The following is a 13,395-nucleotide window of genomic DNA, read 5'->3' as shown; positions in this document are numbered from 1 at the left end:
TTCTTCACGTTTTCTGAGAAATTATCAATTTATGATTATTTCCTTTAAACAGAATTTACCTACTTTTGTTTTTGTTCTTTTAAACATTTCACCTGATTATCTGAAGTTTTCTCCTTTTATACCGTTCTTACCTTGTGTATTTATTTTTCACAAATCCCCTCACTGTTGAACTGTGTCAGTTTTACATTTATCTAATACAATATAATCTTTACAATTTTCGTTATGTCATTTCCTCATATTTTCTTTCTTAACCGTCTTTCCTCCAGCTTCTTTCAACAGACGTTGTTTACCAACTCCAAATCAAATGAGTACAAACTAATTCCAATATTTAAATGTATTTATTCTTTTATATAAATATTCACGAGTAATAATGAATCTAACAATTTGCAATGCAATCGACAATAGGTACATGTCCCACATCCGACTAAAGATTGTTAAATTAAGTAATGTAATGTCGGGCATGTTGACTATGTTTTATAAAATTAATATACGTATATTTTTTTAAATCCACATAATCGGTGCAAATATAATGTTGGCTGCATCACAAATTTCCTTAGGTTCATTATTACTCATGAATCACTCGTATATGAATAACTAAAAATATATTCATAAACTCATTTACTTAAAACGATATATTCATTTTTTGCTTTCTGATTCTGTTCTTTCTCTTGATTTCCAGCGTCACTATAATCCTTTCATAACCAATTTATTTCTTTTCCTTCTTACGCTTTTCTTACTTCTCGTTTATCACTCATTATTTCTCCTATTTACCATATCCCACCTCCACCCGGCGGCACGGCAATTTTGCCGGAGTACATACACTATTACGGATATTACTATCAAGTAATAGTGCAGTGCTTATCAACATAATTACCGGCGTCTCGCCTCCGCATTTTGACTTTGTTGTGTATTATGTTCTGTGTCAATGTTAAGGAACTTCCTCACGATGTGACATGAATATAATAATATACCTTTTTGAATTTCAACTACCAGTGTGTTATCTAAATCCAGAATTTTTATAAATGTTAACGCTTTTTTCAGCGACTTTTCAATATTTTTCCATCTTTCTTTGTTTTAAATTTCTATATCTACATTTTATTCGTCGTAAGTCTTCTTTTCAGCAATATATTCTATGGCTGCGTTATTAAATGAAAATTTATCCAACACATTAAATTTATCTACCAAAATTCTTTCGGATCACAGAAAAATTATTAATTTAATTGTTTTTTTCGACAATTGATACATTTTTTTTCAATATTTATCCTTTTTATACTTTTCATTTTCGCATTTATGAGATATCTTTAATTTTTCTCTGTTCCCATCAGTAGCGTGTGTTTTTTTTTAATAATAAAAAATAGGCGTTGAAGAGTCGATTGTGAACGCACCACGGATTACAGATCACGGATCAGCTGTTTAAAACTAACTTCACTTTTTGCGTTATTTGTGTTTAAATACTCTGCACCCTGACGAGTGGTGCGTTCACAATCGACTCTTCAACGCCTACTTTGAGGTGAAATTTAAAAAAACACCCGATATTTTCATTTCTCAATATCTTTTCTTTTGTTGTCAACATTATTTTAATGTTTTTTTTGTACTCAGTTCTTGCTTATTTTATTCATCGTATAGAAAAAAATCTACAGTGTAAGAGAAATGTCTACATAGAAACTGGAGAAAATTTCTAAGAAATTAACTTTAATTACTAGATTGTTATTAAATTTATTTACGCTCTATGAGTATATCTCAGGGAACACGTTCCCATCATAACATCTTTATTTCCTCCGTAGAACTTATCGCATCTGCAGTTTCTTACAATTACGGTCTGGATTTTATTCAACCGACAGCTGAACAAACAATAAACTAGTTTTCATCACAGTCCCTGCGAGACCCGCAATTCCACTCTTATCTTTGTTAATTAAAGCAAAGTCGCCTCTAAAATTCCACTTATGCGGGAGATAAACGGGCTTGACATGCCCGCCATCAGCATCCTGAATTCACCACTTTGTTTTCTGTTGCAGGCGTCGACTACATGCATCCAGATCTAAAGTACAACTATGTGAGTACTGAGTAGGAGAGCGGGATTTTGTAGGTCACGCAAATTGTGTTTCTCATTTTTCGGTTTCAGAACGCGAAAGCCAGCTACGATTTCAGCAGTAATGATCCATTTCCTTATCCTCGATACACGGACGACTGGTTTAACAGGTAAGCACCGACCAATATACGGTTTTTATTAGTGCTTTTACCTCCACACAGTCAACTTTATTACCGACACAAGAAATATCACAGAATCAATTTACGATGGGGGAAGGTTTATTAACTTGGAATAAATCCGAACGCTCGACTAGTTTCACGTCATTATTTCCCCATTATGTAAATTGTTCAGCTGAAATGTCGGACTCAACGTAAAATCGATTGCCTGTTATGACAAGAATAATAATGTGCACTCCGGCTATATTGCTCGTTTAATGTCGATTTTACATGATCCTGATGAATTTTATCCCCTAAAATGTTAATACGGTAGTTTCGCGGTGGTTGGTCGCGTGGATAACCTATAGAGAAGAATTGGGACACCAGACGTGTCAAGCCGTAGATTGATTCCTACATAACAACAAAACTGATCGCTTATTAAAATTAAGTTCACGGCAACATCATTTGAAAATATGTATTAGTATGGCTTTCGATCAACTCATTTCTCCACTCTTAGAAGTACTTTTCGTAAAACAAAAGTATGTGAAAACGGGGTTTTAAAAGATAAAAGGTGGTAGTACACTCTTCGACATGCTTTATCTTCAACAATCTACCACCGGTAAAAGTTTGTATGATACCATATGAATCACCCTGTATATATTTTTATATTTCAAAAATCAATTAACGTTAGTATACAGGGTGATTCTGAAATAAGTTTGGAAAAAAAACCGGTAATTGGTGATGATGAGAAGTCATAGACAAAAAAAAAATCTTATAAAAGTTTTTTCGTTTTCGAGATACAAATGATTGAAAATTTGGTCTGAATTGCTAGTACGCTGCTGAGTTAAAGGTGATTACCTGATTATCTTGGTAGTTTAGCAACAATAATAATCAAAGGTAAAATGTGCCCGTCAGTCACAAACGTAACATTACTCCTCTCGATCATTTCCATAGAAACATTTACAAGGCAATGTGCTTGCACCTACAACTTTATTGTGGAGTTGATGTAACAATGGTTGCTAATGAAGTGAACAAATTCGGACAAATTTTCCCTATTCATAGGCGTTGAAAATACAAGGATATAGGGTAATTTCCATCCTTTTGATTTCACCTCCAAAAGTCATTTATGGAGAGTTAATTTGTGTCAAGGATACTCCACATTTTTTCCAAACTTATTTCAGAATCACCCTGTATAATAGATTTTTTAACAAACACGGATACACTGTATTCAAGCAGACGAAATGAGAGTAGCGTTTCAGGAACTCAGTTTCACTCAAAACGGACAGCCAGTGCAAGAGGAAGGTGAGTTAGAGTTGCTAACGAACTCTGGCTCCGAAGGGTTGAAAGGTTTCGGCCAATAACGGGCGAGTAGTGGTAGTCACTTCTATAGTGGGGATGTGCGGTGCGTAACTCTCGAGGCGTCTGGAGAGGGTACTAGTGGAGCGCCACGGAACTAATCGCTACAATTTTATTTTTAGAGGGAGTTAGAACTGATTAAGCTGAAATGTCATCGTAAAGTTTGTCTTGTATTCAGAAGTTCTTTAACAATTTAAAAATATCTAAAGCGGAATATCGCGCATTTTATAAATCATTAATTTAAATTGTTTGTAAGTTGAAACCAGAGTTTCTCACAATGCTACGAAGTCAGCAGGACATTCGAAATTAATTAAATTAAGTATCCCGAACAAAGACAATTTTTAAATTCAATCTACCAGAAATAATATTTTTTGAACATTTAGCATTACGAATTTACAAAATATAAGTTTTAGATCTAATTACATATTTTTAATAATTGTCATGTATTAATGACACTAATGATAATTAATCAACTTAAGGACATAACATTTTTGGTTTACAATACAAAAATTTCCGATAATAATGCAGAATCTGGAAAAGTGCCCTGAATGCTTGCAGCGTTTCCACGTTGAATAGCAAGGGAAATCCCCTGGAAAAGGAATTTCTTTGATTTTTAATCGCCTGATTCATCAATAAGTCGGTTTCCGTGACATTAATGAAATCGATGGCTTCTTTGCACCAAGGACCTAAGGTTTCAAAGGCTAAACCTTTAAACATTTAATTTGACGAAATAATTGAACTATATTTGCTATGTTTGCATTTGCAAGCCATTTCAGCGGTAAAACCTGAAACTTCAGAAGTTTACATATTAAACAAATTATGAAAATAATATTTTGGACGATCTTTGCAGAAAGTTTTATTTTAGTCCTTCAAAAAGAGTAAAGTAGAACTTTTTATCCCTTGGGGGTTAAAGCATTGTCGACTACGAGTAAGTTAATTTATTGATAGTGGTATTGTTACGTTAATGTAATGTATCAAAGTAATATATAAAGTATATATTATCAATTAATAACATAATTACATAAACATTTTTGTTTTACAATACAAAAATTTCCGATAATATTGTGGAATCTGGAAAAGTGCCCCGAATGCTTGCAGCGTTTCCACGTTGAATGGCAAGGGAAATCCTCTCGAAAAGGAATTTCTTTGATTTTGAATCGCCTGATTCCGCGATAAGTCGGTTTCCGATGACATTAATGAAATCGATGGCTTCTTTGCACCAAGGGCCTAAGGTTTCAAATGCTAAACCTTTAAACACGTAGTTTGACGAAATGATTGAACTATATTTGCTATGTTTGCGTTTGCAAGCCATTTCAGCGGCAGAACCTGAGACTTCAGATGACTTCAAAACGTAACTGTCTGCAAGTGTATCTACAACAGTAACGTCCCAAACCAAAGGTTGACCTTTAATCCACGGTACTAAAGTCATCCCATCTGGGCGTTTTCCGTCATCCCGAGACAGTCCGTTTGGTTCTAAAGTTGAATTCACATGAATTGAAGTTAAAGACCGGTTGATAATGGAATTAATTTCAGTGTGTCTTGAAAATCTACCACTGCTTTTGAAACAACTTAGACCGTGGGTGCCAATTTCGTCAACTTTCGCATTGCATTTGCAAATATGAGGTGTACAAAGATTACAACCCAATCTTAAACCAATACAAACTTGGAAGGAAGTGTTATCTAAAAGAGTACCAATATTAGGAGAAGGTATTGCATGTAACCAAGATCCTGATTCTCTGCATTGCAAAGCTTTAAAACGAGCCAAGTCTCTAGGTGAATTAAAGATTAAGTCATTGGCAATTATTCCTTTGATATTAATATTATCCCAATTCTTCTGAAATTGTGGAATTGTTGGTATTTCGTTCTCATTTGCTACACCCCAGACTGCTAAAGCTTCATCATAATGGTGAATATTAAGCTCATTATCCTTTGAGTTTAGTAATAAAGAAACAAGCTTTTTAACCCCATTAATTGAAGATAGGAAAGCAGGGAGGCAAATATCGGAAATGCGACGAATTCCCAGACCACCAAATCTAATCGGTAAAGTGGACTGACGCCATTGTAAATCAGTTAAACGTAAATTAAGTATTCTCTCTAAACATGACTTTAAAGAAGAATCAATTGAATTAACATAATTAGAAAATTTCCAAAATGGAGTTGTTCTTAATAAAAAATTAAATTTTGGTATGAAAAGACAGTTTTTGATTAAAGTATAAGCCACGTGTCTGTTAAGGAGTTCAGCTTTGTTTAAAAGATTTTCAACTGTAATTATAGTTTTTTCGACGGTGTTTTTGAAACCTTGGTCAAAGATTGGAGAGCCTAAAAGAGATAAACTTTCCCGGTCACAGATTTTAATGCCTGGTGCTAAATTTTGAAATTCCTTTATGACTTTTAAATCTGTGTCTCCAGAACAGCAAAAGATCTCGCATTTGTTAAAGTTTAATTCAAGGCCAATTTCCTGAGATAAATTTATAACTTTCTTAAAGTCGGATAAAACTACTTCTGGGTAATCAGCTAAGGTTCCATCATCTAAATACCATATATTCATTTGAGAATCCAAAGATAAAATAATTGGTTGAATGGCAAGACTAAAAATCATGGGACCGCAGGGATCTCCTTGCTGGGCTCCAACAGAAGAAGAAATTAAATGATTACCGAAAATTAAAGTTGAAGGATTTCTATAGCATTGATAAAGATAAGGGTACAGAAGTGGGGTATGACATTGGACTTCTTTCAGAATACAATCCCGTTCGACTGAGTTAAAGGCATTTTTGAAATCTAATTTAAGAAGAACTTTGCCACGGTTTTGATCGTTATTAACAAAGGTTCGTGTGGTATGAATTGCTGCTTCGCATCCTAGTTTAGTTGCAACTCCAAGTTGGTGTGGAGATAAATACGAATTTACAATATTTCGACTTTGAAAACAGGCTAGCTTTGAGGTCAATCTTCGCAAACAGTTTCCGATAGCGATCGGTCTAAGTCCTCCATCTTTCTTGTTAAGGGCACATAAAGACGCACCATACAATAAATGGCAGATTTCTGAAGGAAGTTGCCCAGATAATAAAAAATTGCACAGTTTGGTTAAAGCTCTTAGTGCCCTCTGACCTGCTTCACCCGCTGACAAAGATATGATATCTTTCAAGTATTGTGGTCTCATGCCATCTAAACCTGGTGAAGAACCGGCAGGAAATGAATTGATAGCTTCTCGAACGTTTTGCTCATTGACTATTAAACTAATGTCTCCTGGTTTGGAAGGGTCTGGAAAAAAAAATTCGCGAGATGGTAAAGGATGTTTTTTTTTAAGTTCTTCAGCAACATCTTCGTTGAATGAAGCTAATGAGTCATCCGAGGACAATAATTTAACAGCTCCTCTGATATCAAAATCGGCTACTTTTGCTTCTACTTTCTTAGCTAATGATAAATTTGTACGTTTCTTAGAACCAGTTCGTATTTGAGGTACTTCAAAATTAGAAAGATTTTCTTTTATATGCTTATTCAACGATTTATCAGATTTCTCTGCTACATTGAAAGCTCTATACGAAAAAAGCAAAAGATTCTCAAAGGATGATAATGATTTGGTCGAAAGACAATTATTAATAATGGAACTTAATTTATCTGCAGTTAAATGTCTGCAAGCTTTTGGAATTCTTCTAATAGTTGGTAACTGAAGTTTCAAATTAATTAGCAATTTTGTTATTGAATCGGTTGAAGAAGAAGTAGAAGAAGTTGATAGATTATTATCGACATGATACTTATCTACGTGAATTTTCAATCTGTTGTTATCCTTAAATGATTTTCCAGGACATAGAGTACAACGTAATCGTTGAGATCCATCAGGTTGACTATCTTCTGTTCCGGATTGTTTCTCATAATCCATGGAAGTAGGTGGAGTTTGATGGATTGTTTCATTTTTCCTTCTTGTTTTCTCAATTTTTGAGGAAAATGGTTCACACAAAAAAGATTGTCCCATTAGTCCATGGATTCTTGTTCTATGAATTTTAAGACCCTTTTCATTTTTAAAGTTCCTGTTGCACTCTTCACATTGAAAAACTAATTTATCTTCATAAATTTTATTTTGACATTTCTTGACATTTCCGAATTTTTGGTCAAGATTTATATTAACGTTCGAAGGACCTGCGTCGGTTAAATCTTTATATAAAGTAATATAACATGAAAATTAAAAGTGCATTTGTAAAACACAATTCATAATGTTCAAAAGAGCAAAAGTGAGAACCTACATTTCTTTCATATTAAGATTTACATAATTTATGTTACAATCATTACACCCACTTATAATGAATAATGTCACGTTGACAGTTATATGCGATTTACCCATGTTACGACCAAGAAAAATAAACTGATACTCGGGATGTCAAGACGTACTTTAGTCCCTTATCGTATAATATACAATTACCATACCTTTCCCGGCGCATTCGCCATTTTTGGAATTTTCGGTAACAAGTTTCTTCATCAGTAGTAAAAATAGAAACATTCATCAAAATTGAAAATTTTCAATAATTAACTAAATATGTATTTGTTTCAAAAAATGTAAAAGATAGCTTCTAATATTTAACACAATTATTTATTCAATAAGCTAATAAAAAAAAATATGTATTTTACAAAAAACATTTTTCTACGATATGTAGGCTTGCTTAGAGCTCTTTATTCATTTGTTTTCGTTGCTCTAACCAGTTTAAGAAAATTTTTCTAATCGATAAAATTATTCAAATTTTTTAACGCCGAAGTCAAATATCTCGAAATCTTTTCTATGTAACCTGTAACTTTTTCTCCACACATGTACTAAAATAGTTATTTTCATATGAGTAGCGCTGTCAGATCACTTTTCAGTTATGAGCCCGAAGTTTGAAGCACGAGGCGTCAGCCGAGTGATGCAAAACAGGCCGAATACGTGAAAACTGATAGGGCATGAATATTGAATAACGTTTTTCGTGTTCGTTTGTTAATTACTTGTAAATTTTGAGGTTGTCTTTGACAGATGTCAAGTTAGGTATATAAACTGAAAAGTTTATATATTTAGTTATATACCACTTCTCACGTTATGTATTTCGGGAAACGAACACGAAAATGATGTTCTCTTTCATAATCACTCGCTAATGATGTAGAGTGTAATTTAAAATTTCAAAATGGGGGTGGCTGGGGGCGGACTAATGACATCACTAAATCACGCGCTGACTCATATTCTAAAATTTCAAATTCGTAATGTTAAAGACACCAACACCAGAAATAAACGCATCCCAACTTTACGCGCCCAAACTGTGTTAAAGTTAAGTATTAAGTTAGGCATTATTTTTATTTTGAATGCACTCAATGTAATAACACCTAAACTTTTTTTTTGTCAACCGTTATTTCATTGTCGAACATGTTTTATTTCATTGCATATTTCAGTGTTGATTTAACATCTTTTATCACACAATACATATAATACGATATTTCCTTGGGGAATATCGCGCACGCACATATAAAAATAGAAAATTCAGACGGGAAGTATATCATTTTAACCGCAGCACGTTATATCTGACATTTGCAAACAAAGGAAAATTGTAGATTCTATCCATTTTCCGGGCAGCAACTTGCCTCTCTTCAATTACAAAAATCTTTTAGTAAAAATCTGACACTGCAAAATAAAACAAACAGGTTGTCGTCTATTTACACATTTAATGCACTGTTAAATTTTATCTCTCGAATTTTAATTGAAAAACTCCACTCGCAAAACTCCATCCTAACCATCTGCTTATTATGCAAACAACAAGTGCATTCACAACAAAATGTAATGGCTTGTCACGACCACTTCTTCAAACCCTTTTAATAAAAATTAATAAAAGAAAAATGTGAACGCAGTGCCATTTCTCGAGATTTCTCATAATCACGAAAACTTATTTATCAGACACGTCTAGCGTCGATAATTCGAGCTAAATTTAGACGAAGTTCGCAAAGTTGTTAAAATATCGAAATTACGATACTTTGAAGTTGCGCTTTACCATTCTTTGATCAATATTCTTCCGCCAAGATCGGTGCCGCTGCACCGCTCCTTCATTATTATTTGCTCCGTTTTGAATCTGGCCCCGTTAAAATATTCCGTTTCTCAATCCATATTTACTAGACACTTCATATCCTCGTAGAAATATCGCTCTAATATAATCCATTTCAGTCATGGAACGAGATGTGCGGGAGAAGTAGCAGCTGCGAGGGATAATGGCATATGTGGAGTCGGTGTCGCCTACGATTCGAAAATTGCAGGTTAGTGAGACCCAACGTGGAAACCGAAAACATACACTTCGTTTCTCTTTCGTCTGTCTAGACCTTGTCACATCCCATTATCTCATTTTCATCACGCCCTGTTCTTTGCTTTTGCTTGCCGATGAACGAGGCGTAGGTTGAAGATCTAATCAGAATCCTCTCTATCAACTTCGGACTACTTTAGTCGAATTGAACGCTTATAGATCGTGATCCGATGTATTTCATTCCAATTGGTTCCAAGACGTCGTCGTCTCATTTCAACCACTGATAATGGTAACAAAAAGATAAAGCTCAAGAAAGAACTATGAATTGCTGTTCTAATTTCATTTTTCATAAAGCGCTGCGCTTTGTCTACTAACTTGACATTTATCAAGATGACTATCTGACTCTTATCTTGTTAACACGTCCCAATTAAACTAAGTCTATTCTCTTCTAATCTGATTAATGGAACGGTTACAGTAATTATTCTACGACTCCACAAGACCAGCTCATAATAATAATAATAATACTAAATAACATGAAATTTAATTCTGTTAAACAGAAAATACAATACAGGGTTATTCTTAGTGTTTCTTACATCTGTGAAATTTGCCACCTACAACACATAGCGTAACTATACTATCCTCAAGGTCAAATGATGTCATTACTTGGTTGCCGAAAGACAAGGAGGTTTAAAGCGCTAGGAGTTGTTTAAATATTTTATTTCGTTTCCAAATTACAAAATTGGCACTTGTAACGTCCAAATTGAAATTTCGTCCTTAGAATGGTTAATTTCTAATTAAATTAAGATAATAATAATAATAGAACACGCGATTTTGATGCCCTAGGCCGTAATTACAAAAATCACGGTTAAACTTTCCGAATTTAAATCTCGTGCTTCAGCTTGATCATTTGTATTTAAAATGTGTTAATAATTACCGAAATCGCCATTTTGAGGCGCTAGATCCTCTCTAAATATTTTGTTACACCTCCAAATTACAAAAATCACAGTAAAAACGTTCCGAATAGAAATTTCGTCGTTGAACTTGTTCATTTGTACCTAATTAAAATTTGTCAATGATTACAGAAATCGCTATTTTGAGACGCTTGGAATTGAGTAAATATTTTATTTTGCGTTCAAATTACAAAATTACAAATTAAGTCACAAAAAAAAATGTAACGAATAATTAAAATCAAATCACCTCAGCAAATTTTGTTTGTTCAATAAAAAAACAAGAACAAAACACAACAACGAATGCGTTGTTTTGAAAAAAAAGTGTTGATTGTTGTCACATTATCTGATCAATATTGCGACAGTAATATGTAGTTTCTTTCTGTAGTTTTTAAACTGTAATAATTTAAACACTTCGTTTTTAAAATATCCACTTACTGCAAAATGTGGGTCACGTTCTAGTTATTCCTTTAATCTTGCACAGCTTTCTCAAATTCTGCGGTTTATTCTTTATTTGCAGTCTGAATAAATCTGTTGATTACATCTTACATCGTTAATATGAGCCATCAAAGACATTTTTTGGATTAGAAAATTGGTACGTATATTCGTAAGATACAAAGTGATCAAAAAGAAAACAAATCAGAGCAAGCCTTGCAAATTGTCGGTCACGTCGTAGCGTAATGATATGCAAATAAGCGTTCAATACATGGGCGTAGACAATTTGTGGTCTCAAACCCTGCTTTTTACATTTTACATTCGTAAGAATGGGTAATTTACAAGCTTTATTGCCAAACGCGGGGCCACTGGTAAGCAGATTTTTCGATGAAATGTCAAACAAACGGTATTGATGTTAACCTTGAAAATAGTTTTCAATTTCGGCAAAGTTTACGGACGTTTCCTGTAATTGTAAGCAACAACCCCAGAATAAGTGGTAAAATGAGTTTTACTATTGAAGATAAAACATTAATTATTAATAATTAATTAATTAATAATAGATTTTTCGATACGTAGGCAACCAATAAAACGACTGTTTATAGCAGGTATACATATGTGTACGATTAAGATAAGAGAGACGTTTCGATAAAACAAAAGCTGAGGTAGCACTCTTGTATATATTATTGCGGACACGGAATCTTGGACGATTTGTCATTCGATTGACATAAAAATGTAAAACTGACTTTAGGTGCCTTTCGATTTTTGTAATTTTTATCATACTGACATGCCAAAAATAAACTTTCAAATGTCAAATATGTAGTTTCATAATGAGTAATGACAATAAAGCGTGGCTTACATTGAAATTTTTTGAATTGACATAAATTTGACGTCTAAAATTCCGTGTCCGCAACTGTACTTTGTACCAAATCTTAAATACCAAAGACCACTTTTAATGTTAATAATGTTGTTTATCCACAATCACATTTTAAAACAACTTTTATCCACTCTTATGAACCGTGTTAACTAGCATTTTATCCACTAGTGGAATAAACTACCGTGAGATCATTTCAATCAATTTTTAATTAAAGTTGGCTATGACTTCAAAATTAGATTGGCAACACCATTGACATCTTAATTTGGTTTGTCAAAGTGGCGCTTCAAAATTCAATACAGAATATGAAACTGCGAGTTAACAGTTGTATCAAACACCTGGCTTGGCTACAACTGTTAACTCGCCGTTTCATATTTTGTATTGAATTTTAAAGCGTCATTTTGACAATTCAAATCAAAAGGTCAGCGGTGTTGCCAATATAATTTTAAAGTCATAGCCCCCTTTAATTATACATTTAAATGATCTCACGGTACTAGATAAGTGAAAATGGAAGATTAATTAATACAAATCATTTGAAATTTATTGAATAATTACTTATTTTTTTGTGAATTGTTATTGTAGTCTTCAGTATAGAATACTTGCTCCACATTGATGAAGCTGTGTACTTTTTGTTGATATTCAATGAATATGAGAGCATGACTTCCTCATTGATTACCCCTACTTGGCGTTGTTCTCTCCACTTGTTGAATCCAGAGAATTCTTTTTCGTAATGTTCTTTAGACTTTTCTGGTAATACACGCTGAATTACTTCTTGGGCTTCTTCCAAGATTTTTTGAGAAATAGACTCAGCACACTTTTTCGAGTAAAACGAAAAAATAAACAACAAATAACCTCAGCAACCAGCACCTCGCGTTCTGAGTTTCACCGTGTTTCAGAAGAGACATTCTTTGTGATATTTTAAATAATAATTTGGGTTTGTGATTGTGGATAAAACGTTAGATATATTGCATTCGTGTTTTAGTCGCATTTTATCCACTTAAGAATATTAAACGCTCGTGCATTCGCACTCGCGTTTAAACAATCTTGCGTGGATAAGATGCTATCTAAAACACTTATACAATAAATAACTATTATTAACGGTTAGAAAACGTCAATTTCTATACTCAAATCTAATCGCTGAATACATAAGAATGGAATCTGGGTGTCAGAACTTCAATGGTGTTGTGTACACACTAAATAATCTAATTGCCTATAATATTTCCCGGCGCATCCACCATTTGGGAGACAGCTAAATTTTTATTGTTTTTCCATAATAATAAATGCTAAACTTGTTATTACCCCAAAATATAAATAATAATAATAATAAATAACGTTGCAAAAAAATAGTGTCTATGTCATT

General features: G+C 33.4%; 1 protein-coding gene across 1 annotated transcript in view; it reads left to right on the top strand.

The window, feature by feature from the left end:
• amon (amontillado) overlaps positions 1–13,395 on the top strand; it is a 93,414-nt gene that overhangs the window by 64,931 nt on the left and 15,088 nt on the right. Inside the window, exons 4-6 of the mRNA XM_069037603.1 lie at positions 2,016–2,053; positions 2,123–2,199; positions 9,710–9,798. Coding sequence (XP_068893704.1) covers positions 2,016–2,053; positions 2,123–2,199; positions 9,710–9,798 — 204 coding nt within the window. The remainder of the gene's footprint in view (positions 1–2,015; positions 2,054–2,122; positions 2,200–9,709; positions 9,799–13,395) is intronic.

Source organism: Tenebrio molitor, chromosome 2 (genome assembly GCF_963966145.1).
Source record: "Tenebrio molitor chromosome 2, icTenMoli1.1, whole genome shotgun sequence".
In the NCBI taxonomy this organism is placed as follows: domain Eukaryota; kingdom Metazoa; phylum Arthropoda; class Insecta; order Coleoptera; family Tenebrionidae; genus Tenebrio; species Tenebrio molitor.
The sequence above is the reverse complement of the archived record's forward strand: the minus strand, read 5'-3'. Positions and strand labels throughout refer to the sequence as shown.